Source organism: Gasterosteus aculeatus, chromosome 11 (genome assembly GCF_964276395.1).
Source record: "Gasterosteus aculeatus chromosome 11, fGasAcu3.hap1.1, whole genome shotgun sequence".
Lineage (NCBI taxonomy): Eukaryota > Metazoa > Chordata > Actinopteri > Perciformes > Gasterosteidae > Gasterosteus > Gasterosteus aculeatus.
In genome coordinates, this window is record NC_135699.1 from 878,336 (window position 1) to 890,356 (window position 12,021).

The 12,021-nt window shown below is 48.7% G+C and overlaps 1 protein-coding gene across 11 annotated transcripts in view; it reads left to right on the top strand.

Annotated features, from left to right (window-relative positions):
• smg1 (SMG1 nonsense mediated mRNA decay associated PI3K related kinase) overlaps nucleotides 1-12,021 on the top strand; it is a 42,786-nt gene that overhangs the window by 6,437 nt on the left and 24,328 nt on the right. For 4 of the 11 annotated variants that reach the window (XM_040190222.2, XM_078084342.1, XM_078084344.1 and 1 more), the window contains exons 10-28: nucleotides 37-195; nucleotides 733-954; nucleotides 1,210-1,311; nucleotides 1,512-1,793; nucleotides 2,315-2,445; nucleotides 2,816-2,974; nucleotides 3,059-3,177; nucleotides 3,250-3,337; nucleotides 4,773-4,874; nucleotides 5,852-5,992; nucleotides 6,365-6,591; nucleotides 7,432-7,631; nucleotides 7,712-7,873; nucleotides 7,969-8,123; nucleotides 8,209-8,342; nucleotides 8,813-9,121; nucleotides 9,622-9,763; nucleotides 10,678-10,828; nucleotides 11,362-11,482. In XM_040190222.2, the coding sequence (XP_040046156.2) occupies nucleotides 37-195; nucleotides 733-954; nucleotides 1,210-1,311; nucleotides 1,512-1,793; nucleotides 2,315-2,445; nucleotides 2,816-2,974; nucleotides 3,059-3,177; nucleotides 3,250-3,337; nucleotides 4,773-4,874; nucleotides 5,852-5,992; nucleotides 6,365-6,591; nucleotides 7,432-7,631; nucleotides 7,712-7,873; nucleotides 7,969-8,123; nucleotides 8,209-8,342; nucleotides 8,813-9,121; nucleotides 9,622-9,763; nucleotides 10,678-10,828; nucleotides 11,362-11,482 (3,106 nt within the window). Of the gene's footprint in view, nucleotides 1-36; nucleotides 211-732; nucleotides 955-1,209; nucleotides 1,312-1,511; nucleotides 1,794-2,314; nucleotides 2,446-2,815; nucleotides 3,178-3,249; nucleotides 3,338-4,772; nucleotides 4,875-5,851; nucleotides 5,993-6,364; nucleotides 6,592-7,431; nucleotides 7,632-7,711; nucleotides 7,874-7,968; nucleotides 8,124-8,208; nucleotides 8,343-8,812; nucleotides 9,122-9,621; nucleotides 9,764-10,677; nucleotides 10,829-11,361; nucleotides 11,483-12,021 lie in introns of all 11 variants that reach the window. The other 7 variants (XM_078084335.1, XM_078084337.1, XM_078084338.1 and 4 more) reach the window with 2 other exon arrangements.

The following is a 12,021-nucleotide window of genomic DNA, read 5'->3' on the forward strand; positions in this document are numbered from 1 at the left end:
CAGAACCTGTGTAGACTGGTGTGGTGTTGTGCTTAGGATCTGAATCACGGGATGGCAGGCGACGTGCTGGACGAGGACATCCCCCCACCCTCCGTGTCCCTGCCTAAGCTGGCAGCTCTGCTGAGGGTCTTCAGCACAGTGGTCCGCAGCATCGGGGAGCGATTCAGCCCCGTCAGAGGACCGCCCATCACTGAGGTCTACGTCACCGATGTAAGAGCCACAGCAAGGAGCAGCTTGTTGTGGCTCTTGGTGTCAATATAATAACTAAAGTACATCCACTCATTTCGTGTTGAAAATGAGCAAAGCAGTGTTGATGGTTGAATTGACTGGATTGGGTAAACATCATATCAGCCTGTGATCATTGTTATCGGCCGTGATATTTCACACTGGTGCATATTTCCCAAAAAGCTTTAACATACAGAACGCCACGTGGTGTTCCCTCCTCCACTCAAACGCCCAAGAACCCTAATAATAAATCCTTATGAACACATCCACCGTATGGTCAGTGAATGTTGGCCAGGCTCTTCCGTTGACATACACCATGCAGCGGAGATGAAGGAAAAACAACCCGTTGTCCACTGCTTTGTATTTTCATTTTGCATGAATCCATTTGTTTATTTGTGTGCACACTGATTAGATTAGACGTCCCGATGAAGTGAAAGCCATCGCAGTGCTTTAGACGTGTCTGAATCCCCCCCTCGCCCCCCCCTCCCTCTGTTCTTTGTGCCACAGGTTTTGAACCGGGTTCTGGCCTGTGTGACCACGGCCAAGCAGGTCCAGTTCTCTGAGCTGGTCCTCACAGCGGGGAATGAGTGTGTGGGTGTCCTGCTGGCCAGTGTGGAGCCCTGTGGTGCGCTGATGGAGGCCGTCCTAGCCTACGGACTGGACCAGCTGGACTGCTGCCGGGCTTGTGGCCCGGACTACAATCTGGCAGTGCTCAGCCTCGTCACTCTGGTACTGCCGCTGATTAGAGTTGCATGAAGTCCAAAAGGATGATCTGGAGCATTTGAATCGCAGCTCCTCATTGGTTTGATTGCACTGCTCTCCCTTCCATGTGAAGCTACATTTGACTTGTATTGGGAAATGTTATTTCTTTAAAAGAAGCGGAATGAAGGAAAACCTATTTGTATTTGAAATGAATACATCATTCAGAGCAACTTGGATTGTTTGTTTTTCTTCCTGTCAGCTGATGTCGTTGTTTGCGTTCAGATTGTGGACCAGATCAACATGAAGCTGCCTGCGTCCTTTGTCGAGAAACTGTTGGCACCGGATTCCCAGCTGCTGAAGCTGCGCTTCCATAGAGACAAAGAGGTGTGTGTGTGTGTGTGTGTGTGTGTGGATCCTCCTTCAGTCTCTAGCAGCATTAAACTCTTTGTAAAGCTAAATGTCTACAGTAGCAGTCACTGGACATGTATAACTAGATGTAGTCCTGTATTCTAACCATGTGATGGCGTCACTGGATCAAGTATTGGCAGCTGCTGAGGTGTGTGTGTGTGTGTGTGGACTCACAGGTGACGTCGGCTGTTCACGGCGTGTACCGGGCCCTTCTGAGCCTGAAGAACATTCCTACACTGGAGGCAGCTTATAAATTGGTTTTGGGGGAGATGGCATGTGCCCTGTCCAGTCTGACCGCCTCCCTGGAAGCCGGTGGTCGGGCCCCGGCCCCCTGCACCGGCATCCAGCACTCTGCTTATGCGTCCCTCACCCTTCCCCCGGAGAAGGCCCAGTTCACCCTCATCTTCAACCTCAGCACCCTCACCACCATCGGCAACACCAAGAACTCTCTCATCGGGGTGAGTTCTGTTCCCGCTCCGGGTACCGCTGGTACTGTGAGCACAGGTAGTTGTGAAGGCTGAACCTGCAGTGAGCCGGGTGGATCCATCGCAGGCTCTTGGTCTTGCTTCAGAGGAGTCCGCTGCTTCTATTCTGTTAGTGCCCATATACAGCGTCACGCAGGGATGTCCGTGTTAAGAAAGCAGCAGCAGAATTGTGCTCCATGGGAGCAAACGGCTGTTTAAGAGGCTTTGACGTGTCACTCGAATCCCGTTCTGAGCTTCCATCCTTCTTCAGACGCGCTGAAGACAGAAGGACCCCCCACGTTTTGTTTGTGGCCACTTTTTACTACTAATATATATGATGTTTTATCAATGAGATTGTCTTGCTGTGTAACTAGATGAGCTGATGTGAACATGCTTGTGTCTCCTTGTATTTCCTGCATTTCGTTAGTCGTGCGTATGCTTCCTTAGATTCCGGTTGATGTGTCAGAAGACGAGCCGTTCCTTCAGGTCCCCGTGTGTCTCATGTGTGTCTTTAGATGTGGGCGTTGTCTCCCACGGTCTTCACCCTGCTCAGTCACAATCTGATGCTGGTCCACTCTGAGTTGGCGGTGTACTACCCGGCCATCCAGTACGCTGTACTCTACACGCTTTACTCGCACTGCACCAGGTAACGTCCGCGCCGACCCAACTGTTCCACCTCATTGTAAAGCTGTAGGAAGCACCAGGCCGCTGACACTGTCCACACTGCTTCGTGAGACCAATAAGTTGACTAATTGTTGGCATACAAAAGAAGTATTCTAGTGGTGTCGTTATCTAATTCAACGTATCTACAGACGTAGATCTTTCTAGAGTCAAACCGGCTCTACACAGAGCATTTAGTTACCTGCAGCCCACCTGCTGCTTATGTAGATGTGAAGGGCTCATTCGAACCACTGGACACCGATATGAAATGATCCGATTCCTCTGCTCTGCCCAGTGAAGCTTTGTGGCTCCGCCTCCTCTTAACTGGCCGCGGGTCTTTTCTGTTGATTTTACAGGCACGATCACTTCATCTCCTCCAGCCTGTCATCTTCTCCCTCCCTATTCGATGGAGCGGTCATCAGCACCGTCACCACGGCGACAAAGAAGCACTTCAGCACACTGCTGAGTCTACTGGGAGGTCTGCTGGCCAAGGAGCACCTCTACCCCGAAGCCAGGTTCTTTTACTGTGCCAATTTACACCACGGCCCGTCTCAGTTTCTTCAGTGCACTCGCAGTGACCCGTTGTGTTGGTTGGTCAGGAGGCTGCTGCTCACCTGGGCTCAGGAAATCTCTGTGCTGCTGAAGAAGTCTGACGCCTACAGCCCTCTCTTCTCCCTTCCCTCCTTCAACAAGTTCTGCAGGGGTCTGCTGGCCAACGGTGAGCCCCGAATGTCCCCTGGTTGTCCTCGTCATCTATTGGCACTAATCGTTGGTCAATGTTCTTCCTTAGGTCTTAACGAAGACCAGAGTATCTGCCTTCAGACCTGCCACAGCTTGCAGGTCCTCTCTTCGTCCCTGTCCACAGAGCTGTTGCAGAGGTGAGCCTATTGCGGTTTAGTCATTTTAAAACGTAATAATTAAGTCAAATGCACGTTTATTTATACATCTATACAGCGATGGACACAGGCAGACACGTGTGTGCTTCCACCGCGCCCCCCCCCCCCCTGAGGGTTTCGTTCCTTTGGTGGTGTCTGTCATTTAGCTGCAGACACGTGACTTCATTTCCTCACGTGAATGACAGGAGATCGTTTGATTCTCTCCTTTTGTCTTTATTTTACGCAGCAAAGCATCAACTAAAGATAGAAATAATACATTGTGTTACACGGTAGAAAACTACGCTCGTGTTGCACCTGCTGCAATCATGACGTCAGTACATCGAGACACGACAAACAACGTGTGACATTAATGATTGTACATTCATAAAAGTGCATGCAGCTCGCCCACAATGAAGAGAAGGTCACGTGATCACGCATAATGGAGCGATGCGGGAGGAACAACGCGAGACCAGAGATGCACCAACACCACTTGTGCCCCAGAGACGGTCTGTGTCTGGTTGGAGGGTTTTTGGTTTTACCGTAAATCAAAACGACTTAAGGCCGGCGCGTGTTTCTGCGTCAGCGCCGTCGTGTCGACGCACTCGTTTCAATTCATGGTTCTAAAAGTCTTGCGTGTGTTGCAGAGCGATTCACCTCCAGAACAACAGGCAGAGTGACGTGTTTCTGTTGAAGACGACCTAGAGAGTCACGTCCATTTGTTTATTTATTTATCATAGACTTTATTGCCCCGTGCATCCACACTGCTGCTTTTCATCAAGGACACATTTGTCTTATGCCGTATTTTCCACAACTTTGTTCCCCTCGTTTGCGGCGATCTCCCTTCGTGAATCCAACCCGCCAATGACGGCTTGTATAAGCGCTCATATTTACGCATTTCTTCCGACAAAAGTTCTTCAATCTGCTCCGTTCTCTCGTAATAAATAGCGTGATATGAATGTTAGGTGGGGGGGGCGATTATTATTCCATCAACAGTAATTTGCGTGCCGACAGCTGACCAACAACACGCATCGAGCATCACAGTAACTCACTTCGGTCTTTCACACCCTCCCGCCACACACACACTTGTACTTCCTCGCGTCCTCCCTTCAAAAGGAAGCAAAGTAGGATTGTGTAGCGACTCCGTCACTGGCTGTACTGATTCCTCGGCCTCCGCCGTATGTTTCATGGTTCCCAACGTTACGGGTCTCTGATACGCCAACCGCACTTCTTTTGTACTTTATAGCCAAATATCTCTGACTTAATCTATAATGATAATAGATTTCTTTATATTAAATTGGATTGATTCATTGTTACAGCCTTAGTTGTGTCTCCTTACACAATAGCAGTTAAGTTCAACATGACTGGAATCCAACACAAAATGTGTGTCCGTACATTGAGTCTGTGGGCGGGACTCTTATTGCTCCGTACTGTCCGTCAGGTGTGTGGACGTCTCCAGAGTCCAGCTGGTCCACTCAGCAGTGAGGGTGAGGCAGGCCTATGGCAAGCTGCTCAGGACAATCCCCCTCCATGTGGCTTTGAGGTAGGTTCTGATTGACATCTCCTGTCTATGGTATTCACAGGTGGGGATACACAAATATCTATCTGTTGCATTCTACGTGACATTACAGGCCGATGGAACCAAATGAAAGATAATCCGTGTATCATCCTTCTTTCGTTTTTCAATTGATAGATCGAAAAACCAAAAACTATTTAGTTTTTCTGTTATTCAAATGACAAACCACGGTCTCAATAGTAGGTAAGTCCGTTTCTGCCACAAAAAAAGACAAAATTCTGACTGAATTATGAAGATGTGCACACGCTAAATTGACTTTCCAAACCCTCGTGGCGACTTCCTGTCAAAAGCGACCAGCGACCTTATCTGGTGTTATTGGAGACTTTAGTGGTGTCTGACGTGACTGAAGCAGAAACCAGTCCAGCTGCAGTCAGAGCACAGAGGAGTCACGCCAGACTGAGTCTGCAGCGTCTTTCCTCATTGAGAAAGTGGTTCAATAAAGAAGGAACGCTCTTCAGGACTTTTCAATCGTTACTAATCACGCTAACTGCAGAATAAATACCACCCGGAGCGTATTTTATCTCCCTAGAAGTTTGATTGATCTCTGACATACAGAGAGTCCGTCAGACGTGCCTGTCCTCCCTGCTTGTTATGAGGCTGCAGTGAGTGGGTGAGTGTCCGTAGAACCTTTACGGTTCGATAAAGTTGGCAAGATATTCCGATTCAGACTCCCGGTTCAATAGCTCCTCAGCGTGAGGTTGTTAAACACAAGCGACACCTCTGTGACCGTAGTGACGTCGACAACCAGCTGCAAGGAGCCTGCGCGTGCACACATCTTCTTAGACGTTACACCAGGAAGTCATTTAGCTCACAAACTTTCAAACTAGATTTCAGCCAATGGCCCGTTTCTTGACTTGAATAACGGAAAAAGGAATGATACACAGATTCAGGTTCTCCTGTTGGAGATGATTAAAATCCTAGTTACCAATGTTGTGTCTCCGCAGTAACCACAGCCACCCTGAGATGCGGGAGATGTCACTGGCTATCCGCCACCACATGAGCCGCGCACCAAGCAGCACCTTCCACCCCCAGGATTTCAGCGACCTCATCAGCTTCATCCTGTATGGAGTTGTGCACCGTGGCGGGTATGACTGCAGATGGAGTTCTTTGGAAAGCATTTTCCTACCTAACGAGGGTCGGTCCTTCCTTGTGTGTGTGATGTGACATCAACTGTTAAAGGACAGGATGTGTTCGCATCATTATTATGGCAGGATTGGAATCTCAGCGTGTCTTCATCTCTTTGTAGTTATTGTTACATAATATCTGAATGTTTCTTTTCATTTGACACAGTATCTCATGGTCACTTTCGACTCGTGCTTGGACCTTTCTACATGCACATTTAAATAAATATGTGCAGCTTTCTGTATTTCAACACACAGTTGACTTGAAATATATAAGTAGTCGGTAGCGACTGATGGTGAATCCACATCCAAACATCTCCTGCTGTCGGTCCGCAGCAAGGACCCCTGGCTGGAGCGTCTGTACTACAGCTGCCAGCGGCTGGAGAAGAGGGACGGCCGAGGGGGGGCGGACGGCGGCAGGCCGGCTGCTGTGCCGCGGGTGCTGCTGAAGACGGAGGCGGTGCTGTGGCAGTGGGCCGTGTGGGAGGCGGCGCAGTTCACCGTGCTGTCCAAACTGCGAACACCTCTGGGCCGAGCCCAAGACACCTTCCAGACCATTGAGGGTAAGCGGCTGTGCCTCATTGGGCCCCACAGAGCAGCCTGAATGTCTCCTTCCCACAGTGTGGCGTTGGTTAAGTGACACACGTTACAGTTAAAGCCGTGCGGCTTGTGCAGAGCAGCAGAGAAGACGAGAGACAAGAAATAAATGGGCGGAGGAATAAAGCGAAACCTACATTTAAAAAAGGAACAACTTCAGCATATAATAATAATATCACAGCACCAGTCAGACGTGAGGACATCTCCATTACATCATCAGGTTGAACGTGTTTTTTAATCTGGCAGGGTAAAGGCCAGCCTAGAGGGGTCCACCCAGTCATGAATCCTTTTACATTGCCATGGAGGGTGGGGGTCAACCTTTCCAGGGGAAGACCTTCCAACATCCCTTGATGCCAATGGTCCACAGAAGGTGTCTTTAGAAGACTCAATAATGCTCTAAACCACCGTATTCCATCAGTTCAGCGTCGCCCCGACTCCAGAAGATTCACCCACTCACATGTGTAGTGCGTCATGTTGGACTCCCAGCCCTCCTTGTTGCTTGCGTTTCTTTTTGCCCTGCCTCCCAAGCCATGAAGAAGCTGTTGTGCAGAGTCTGGTATTCTGTGCACAGGGTACAGTATTAATACTACTATATATTACTATATTCTTTCTGAGTACGCTGATCCCAGCCAACCAGGAAACTGGTAAAGATCCCCACCCATTCTTCTCCTCTGATGCACACCATGATGGATGACCGTTTCCTTTAGGTTCTCTCCCTGGTAGAGCCGACGTATGGCCGTTATCGTCTGTTGAGTGGCATCTAACGCCGGTCCCAGCCCTGTTCCATGTGTGTCCCTGTGCTTCAGGCATCATCCGGAGCCTGGCGGCTCACAGTGTGAACCCGGAGCAGGACGTGGGAGCGTGGGCCGGTGCCGGAGGAGACGGGGATTGTCACCACTCCAATCAGCTCCGCCTGGCTCTGCTGCTTCAGTACGTGGAGAACTTGGAGAAGCTCATGTACAACGCGTACGAGGGCTGCGCCAACGCGCTCACTGCCCCACCCAAGGTGTGCATCCAGAGCTCCCCGCTGATTACAAGAGCCAGTTCCGAAATGATTTGATGAGCTCCTCCTCCTCTGTGTCCCAGGGCATCAGGACATTCTTCTACACCAACCGGCAGACATGCCAGGACTGGCTGACCAGGATCCGCCTGGCGCTCATGAGAGTGGGTCTTCTGTCCGGCCAGCCTGCAGTCACCATCCGCCACGGCTTTGACCTGCTCACGGAGATTAAGAACTGCGGTACCCAGGTCAGCCTATCAGAGGAGGAGGTATTTGTGTGTGTTTTCTTACATCATGAGTTACTATAATGGCAGCGTTTGATATGTGCTTGGTGGATGCTAAGGGCCCCGAGCTGGAGGTTCCTCTGACGTTGCTGGTGGAGGCTCTGTGTGAGCTGCGCTGTCCTGAGGCCATTCAGGGCCTGGCCGCATGGGGGCTCATCACCACTGGTCGCAGTCCCGGCTGGCTGGCGGCAGTCGCCCTGCAGGCTGAAGGGCGGTAAGCAGCGCTAAGCCAAGTGCTCAGTAAAGCATCCAAAGCATCCTCTTTGGTTGTCCTACCTAACAGCAAGCGTTTTTCCTAGATTTGAAAAGGCAGCTCTGGAATATCAAGATCAGCTGTCTGCGGTCACCGGGATGGACTGCAGCATCAAAAGCTCTGACTGCTGCCTGCTCAAACTCTCCAGCAACACAAGCAGCCCCAATCACACCAGCAACGGTAACAGCAAGGGTCCACTCAGTCATTATGTCTTCACCCCACAAGCTCATTTCATAGAGCGATGACATAAATGACAAGTTGACTGTTGATTAGTGCCGGGCCCCTTACATGTATTTATTTTCACATTGACACTAGTAAAATGTATTGAGGAAAAGACCAGAGGCAGACGTGACTGTCACGCAGGCTAGACGCATTGTTTAGAAGTAGTCTGGCAGCCGATGGACCCGTTGTCAGGGATACCTGATCCAGCTATTTGAATCTATATTCGTTCATCTCCAGCGGTTTTGGTGTGAATGCAGCATTGGAGTGTAAATGCAATTTTGAGCAGAGGCCTACAAAGCGCTGAGTGCCTTGGCCGCCTCTCCCCCCGTAGCCAATGAGGTGGTGAAACACACGTACTGCAGCTCTTTTCTAAGTAGGTGTGTTTGTAGCTTGTTGAGCACTGATGCGCGTGTGGTTCCTCTGAAAAGGTGACAGCAAGAAGACGGTGCTGCTGAAGTCCGTCGAGTGCTCTCCTGAAGTCATCAACTTCCTGGCCAACAAAGCCTGCCAGTGCTACGTGGCCTTCTGCGACTGGAGCTCTGTGAAGGAGTGGCAGGCCGCTGTGCACGCCCTCAAACAGAACTCCAGCAGTCCGCTCAGCATCAACCTGAGGACGGACTTCAACTACATCCAGGCGCTGAGCCGCTTTGAGGAGGGAGACCTGGCAGAGTGTGGAGCTCAGCTGGAGCTGCTGCCTGGAGAAGACTGCTCGCTCTCCAGCAGCAAGGACAAGCTGGGTAAGATGTCAGCTCCCAGAAGTAAACCGTCTATTTGCTGCTTCACTGGCAGCAGCAGGGCTCTGAGCTGATTGGCCCCTCATGTTGGGAGGTCTGCCAGCATGATGGAGGGACCAACACTTACTTACTTCTCTACCTTCCTGCTAAAATCAACTGTAAACCCCCATTTAAACCCAATGTTATTTTTCTCCTTTGATGAATTAGCACCCAAGTTGTTTCTACACTATTCTATTATGTTTTTCTGCTTGCTAAATGCATGGACATTGTTTTCCATTGGACTGGATTATTTGTCACCGTTTTCTGAGAAGTTCTTGTGTATAATGGTGTTATAAGTATAATGGTGTATACTTGTAGTGCATTTTCATTATTTAAATAGTAAATAAGTAATGGTCTTGATAACGACAATGTAGTAAGTGTGATATAAGCAGAAACTAATCTACAATGCAGTTGAGTCTACATTTGCAGTCAGCCCTTTAAGGGTGTGTATTGTGGTTCTTCAGATCTGAAAAGGCTGCTGCCCTCCATGAGTCCAGATCCCACTGAGCTGCAGAGAGCAATCGAGGTGCAGCTCCTCCGCAGCGCGGTCAGCGCCATGACTAAAGTCAATGAGCAGCAGGAGCACAAGACCACAGCCAACCCAGAGTAAGTGTCCTTGTGGTTCATAGGCCGGTCGCAATATGCCATAAAATGACATAACGCACACAATCTGAAATCGCATGCAATCATCATTTTTGGTGCTGCGATGTTCATTTTACGTAAAAATGAACGTCACCAACGTTTAAGTTGATCCTCTGTCCCTTGTGGAAAGCGGGGGCGGGGCTTAAGCAGCGCGCAAACCGACAGGTGAAGAGAAGCAGTGAACCCAACTGAGCTAAAACAACCACCCGCCCGTCTTTAACCTGAACTACTGTCGCTTCCTCCGGACTGCTCTCTGGGCGGGAGGACCGTCCTGTGTTCCTCCCGGGCCGGCCGGTTGTTAGCGGCACCGAGCCGCTCAGTCTCGCCCTGCAGCCGATCAAAGCCCCCAGTTAAACCCCCCCGGCTGCCGCGGCGTCTTTCCGCTGGACACATTCTCTTAAACCCAACCGCATCGCTTCACCCGCTCCGTGTCCCTCCGCACTTATTATTTCTTTTTTTGTTTTAATTAGGAGATTTTTTTTTTCACATTCAGATTCTAATGTCTAACTATTCTGACAAATTAAACATTCTTTGTACTTTGAAATAGCGTACTTTTATTACTATGCTATTATTTTGTCATGATATCAGTGGCATAAAAATGGTTTGAAAATTGCAATAATATCACAATAAATGTCTGTGCAATAATCGGACAACTAAAATGTGATATCGTGACAGCCCTAGTGGTTCCTGAGGGGTTATGGACACTAGCGCATGTTCCCCTCATAGGTGGGGGGTGATGGTACATTGTTATAAATGTACATCAATAGTTTGGTAACAACCATTTAAAAGAGTTTGGGCTGAGATTCACAAGCATGTCTGAAGTCTGAAAAGCTTGAAGTGCACTTCCTCTAAGATAAACATGTGATGTGACGTTCCAGCACGCTGGTACGCTGCCTGAAGCAGACCGGACGCATCTGCCTGGGTCCTCTTCGCCTGTCTACTCTCACCCTGTCGGATGCGCTGCCAACCTTGCCCACCCTGCAGCTCCACTGCACCGCCACCCTGGAGAACACTCTCACGGGACAGGAAGTATGTGCTCCCTGACTCTACATTTGTTTGATAACCTTATAGGTAAAGTTACACGTTGCTGACTTCCAGAATGATTTTTAAAAAGAGATTGCTAGTTGGAGCTAGTTTCACTTTCCTGCTCTGCACATTCATTCGCACTGCACAAGTCAGGACCTACGGTTTGGGCTGATGGCTTCAGTTAGTTTACCCCATGTGTTGCCGCGGGGCTCTAACTGAACCACTGCCACGGATAAGACAGAGTCCGATTCCTACTTAGTCAGAAAGGTAACTTTCCTAACGCTGGCTCCGGGTACGAGGTTACATCGTCATGGTAACCAGAGCATCTACTGCCAATAAAAACGTGGTGTGCAGATTCTACCAAAATATTACATTAATGGGCTCATGGGAAATGAATGTCACAATGGAGCCTCAAAGCAGCACAGTGTGAATGCGATCTCCAGTACACTATTATTCTAGTGTAGTGTATGTAGGCTATTCTTGGCCTCCAGCTGGAGGGTGAATTTCAACCTGTTTGTTGTGTATATTTGTTGCAGGACTGCGTGATTCCGTTGTGCAGTGAGGCGCTGAGCTCCTGTAAGCAACAGGATGTGCAGCCTTTCCTTCAGGCCCTCAGATACACAATGTTCCAGAGGCAACTCCTCCAAAAACTCAAAGGTAAACTAAGTCATTAGACCAAGTGCGTTGGCAGTAGTGATGCTCTGTCCTTTTTCTTTTTCTCAAAAATCCTTTCCTGTTTAAATCATTAGATATCTTGTCCGTTTCATTTTATTAAACTTCATAGTTTTTCAGTAAAATTTCGTAATACTTTGTCATACAAATTTTAGTTGAAAGGTTCATTCCTCTGTAATGTTTTGCAATTAATGTTCAGTTTTCAGCAGTCACACACATTTTCTGTATGACATTTTTTTGTTATGCGTCTAAATAACAGGCAACGTCTAAATAAAAGGCAGCTTGAAACTATAAATAAATAAAAATTTATTTTTAAAAAGACTGTTTTGGAAAAGTCATGGAAATGAGTTATATTTCTATGAGTTATATAACTGTGCAGGGAAGTGAAGATTTAACCACGGTTTAACCAACATATGTTTGCTACATATGGATAAGTATATGAGTCATGAGTTACGACGAACAAAGACCCGGGACGAGAAGAGCAGTAATTGAGGCAAAACATTAGATATTTCAAATTGGGAATC